The 2,480-nt window shown below is 54.0% G+C and overlaps 1 protein-coding gene across 1 annotated transcript; it reads right to left on the bottom strand.

Annotated features, from left to right (window-relative positions):
• Positions 1–240: 240 nt before the first annotated feature.
• Positions 241–1,494, bottom strand: LOC127329237 (uncharacterized mitochondrial protein AtMg00810-like). Its single transcript, XM_051355769.1, has 2 exons — positions 712–1,494; positions 241–375 (listed from the first exon to the last, which is right to left on the bottom strand). The coding sequence occupies exons 1-2, from the start codon at positions 1,492–1,494 to the stop codon at positions 241–243; spliced, it is 918 nt and encodes a 305-aa protein (XP_051211729.1).
• Between the last annotated feature and the right edge of the window lie 986 nt (positions 1,495–2,480).

Below are 2,480 nucleotides of genomic sequence, written 5' to 3'. Positions count from 1 at the left end.
CATAATTATATACATACGTATGCGGTATACAATTTAGTTGGATCATACGGGTTTTGTACAGGGCTATGTATACCCGTTTAATATTAAACGAAGGGGTATCAAGCGATCTCAGCCGTCCTTGTATTTAAGTTTGCTTTGAGTTTAGGGGAGGGAGTTGTACCGGAGCAAACGTCTTTGGTTAATTAACTTCCTACTACGAAGATCTTGGAGAGCGGAAGACCCTAGCGAGGCCTCTCCTCCTCACCTCCCTTCCCTCGAGGCCGCCGGAGGGCGCAGCCGAGCGAAGCCTGTGTGGCGCTCGCGGCGGCAACGCTTCTCCTCTTTCCTGCATGGACAAAGGGCAGCCTGCAGGGCGGCCCTCCATGGAAGGGCCCACTGTAGAAAGGTATTGGAGATTGCACAGCACCAATAGGGCCGGCTGCTCATATATATAGGCGGACACATGTAAAATTACAGATACAACCCTGACAAAACACGGGGATCTATACCTAGTACAGTATGTTACTCAACACCCCCCGCAGTCGAAGGGTCGACACTGACACATAGACTGGAGCGAAACACCGGAAAAGTCGTGGACGACAATCCCTTCATCATGATATCGGCAAACTGTTGAGACGTCGGTACATGAAGAACACGAACGCGACCGAGGGCATCTTGCTCACGAACAAAGTGGATGTCCAACTCGATGTGTTTGGTGCGCCGATGATGAACGGGGTTGGCGGAGAGGTAGACGGCCGACACGTTGTCGCAGAAAACCACTGTAGCCTTGTCAACGGGACAAGAGAGCTCGGATAGTAGCTGGCGAAGCCACGTGCACTCAGCTACAGCGTTTGCCACAGCGCGGTACTCGGTCTCAGCACTGGAGCGAGACACGGTGGGCTGCCTCTTGGAGGACCAAGAGACGAGCGACGAGCCGAGGTAGACGCAGTAGCCACTCGTGAAGCGCCACGTATCCGGGCATCCCACCCAGTCCGCGTCGGAGTAGGCAACGAGGTCGGTCGATGTCGAGGGTGAAGCATGCAGCGACATGCCGTAGCCCATGGTACCACAGACGTAGCGTAGAATCCGCTTCACCGCGGCCCAATGAGCATCCCGAGGAGCATGCATATGCAAGCACACCTGCTGCACAGCGTACTGGAGCTCCGGACGTGTCAACGTCAAGTACTGGAGGGCACCGACGATGGAGCGGTAGAACGGCGCGTCGGATGCTAGCGACCCATCATTGGCGGAGAGCTTAGCCTTTGTGTCGACAAGAGTAGGTGCAGGATTGCAGCTAAGCATTCCTGCACGCTCGAGAAGTTCGTGGGCATACTTCCGCTGATGAAGGAAGAACCTGTCCGCACGCCGGACAACCTCGATGCCGAGGAAGTAATGGAGCGGGCCGAGATCCTTCAACGCGAACTCAGCGCGAAGACTGTCGGTGAGTTGTCGAAGAAGACCAGCGGTGGAGGCCGTCAAGATGATGTCGTCGACGTACAGCAGCAGGTAGGCCATGTCTTTGCCGGTCCGGTAGACGAACAACGACGCATCGGAACGCGTGGAGCGGAACCCAAGCTGATGTAGGAAGCCGGCGATGCGCTGGTACCATGTAACACCCCGAACACCCCACGGCCGGGCCTGTTACCTCTGGCAGCTCACTAGGATCTCTAGACTAGCCTCACAGACCAACACATGTCTTTCCTGCGCACTTTGTCCTCACTCGTGCGCACCCGGGAACTACTTCCCGGTCGGTCACCCATCCTCAAATTACTACGGGCCAAGCACGCTTAACCTCAGAGTTCTTTGCTGATGAGCTTCCGGAAAAGAAGTTGCAACTTGTTGGTATGAGTATCCTATCAATCCTATTAAGCCCTGGGCAAGGATATCACACTCATCCCCCTTAGAAGATCGACGCCCTCGTCGATCAGCTCCAAGCCAGGAACATCCCCTCTTGGCACACGTCTGTGCGTCCAGTGCCGACACATGTGCCATGCCGTGTGCCACGACGGGCCACACCAACCATGTGCCACATGCCCGAACCCCTGACCCGCACACGCATGTGTAACCGCGAAGGTCGGCTCTGATACCAAAACATGTGGCACCCCCGGGATCAGGGTTAGACAAATACCAAATCTTCGTCTGACATAAGCCTAACCTCGAGCTCGAGAGACTACAGTGAGGAAATCGGTAGCACAACGGTGACTCTACGACTCAAAAGAATATATTACAACTCTTAGCAGAGTAAGATCCAAATTATTACACGCAGAGGTCACTGACCTAACATTCAACAAGCAACGGAAGCAAATTATGTTATTCTAAATAACAAGATAGCAAAGGGCTTAAGAAGCCATAACATAAAGCGACGTCCCAGCCCATAAGTCGCAGGCTGCTGCCTGGGAACCCCAAACTAACCATCGATGTTAACGTAGAAACCGCCTTCGGCTGCAGCAACTTCATCTGAAACAAAAGCATGCAAAGCTGAGTACAGGGACTCAACAAGA

Source organism: Lolium perenne, chromosome 2 (genome assembly GCF_019359855.2).
Source record: "Lolium perenne isolate Kyuss_39 chromosome 2, Kyuss_2.0, whole genome shotgun sequence".
NCBI lineage: Eukaryota > Viridiplantae > Streptophyta > Magnoliopsida > Poales > Poaceae > Lolium > Lolium perenne.
This window is presented reverse-complemented; position numbering and strand designations above follow the sequence as displayed.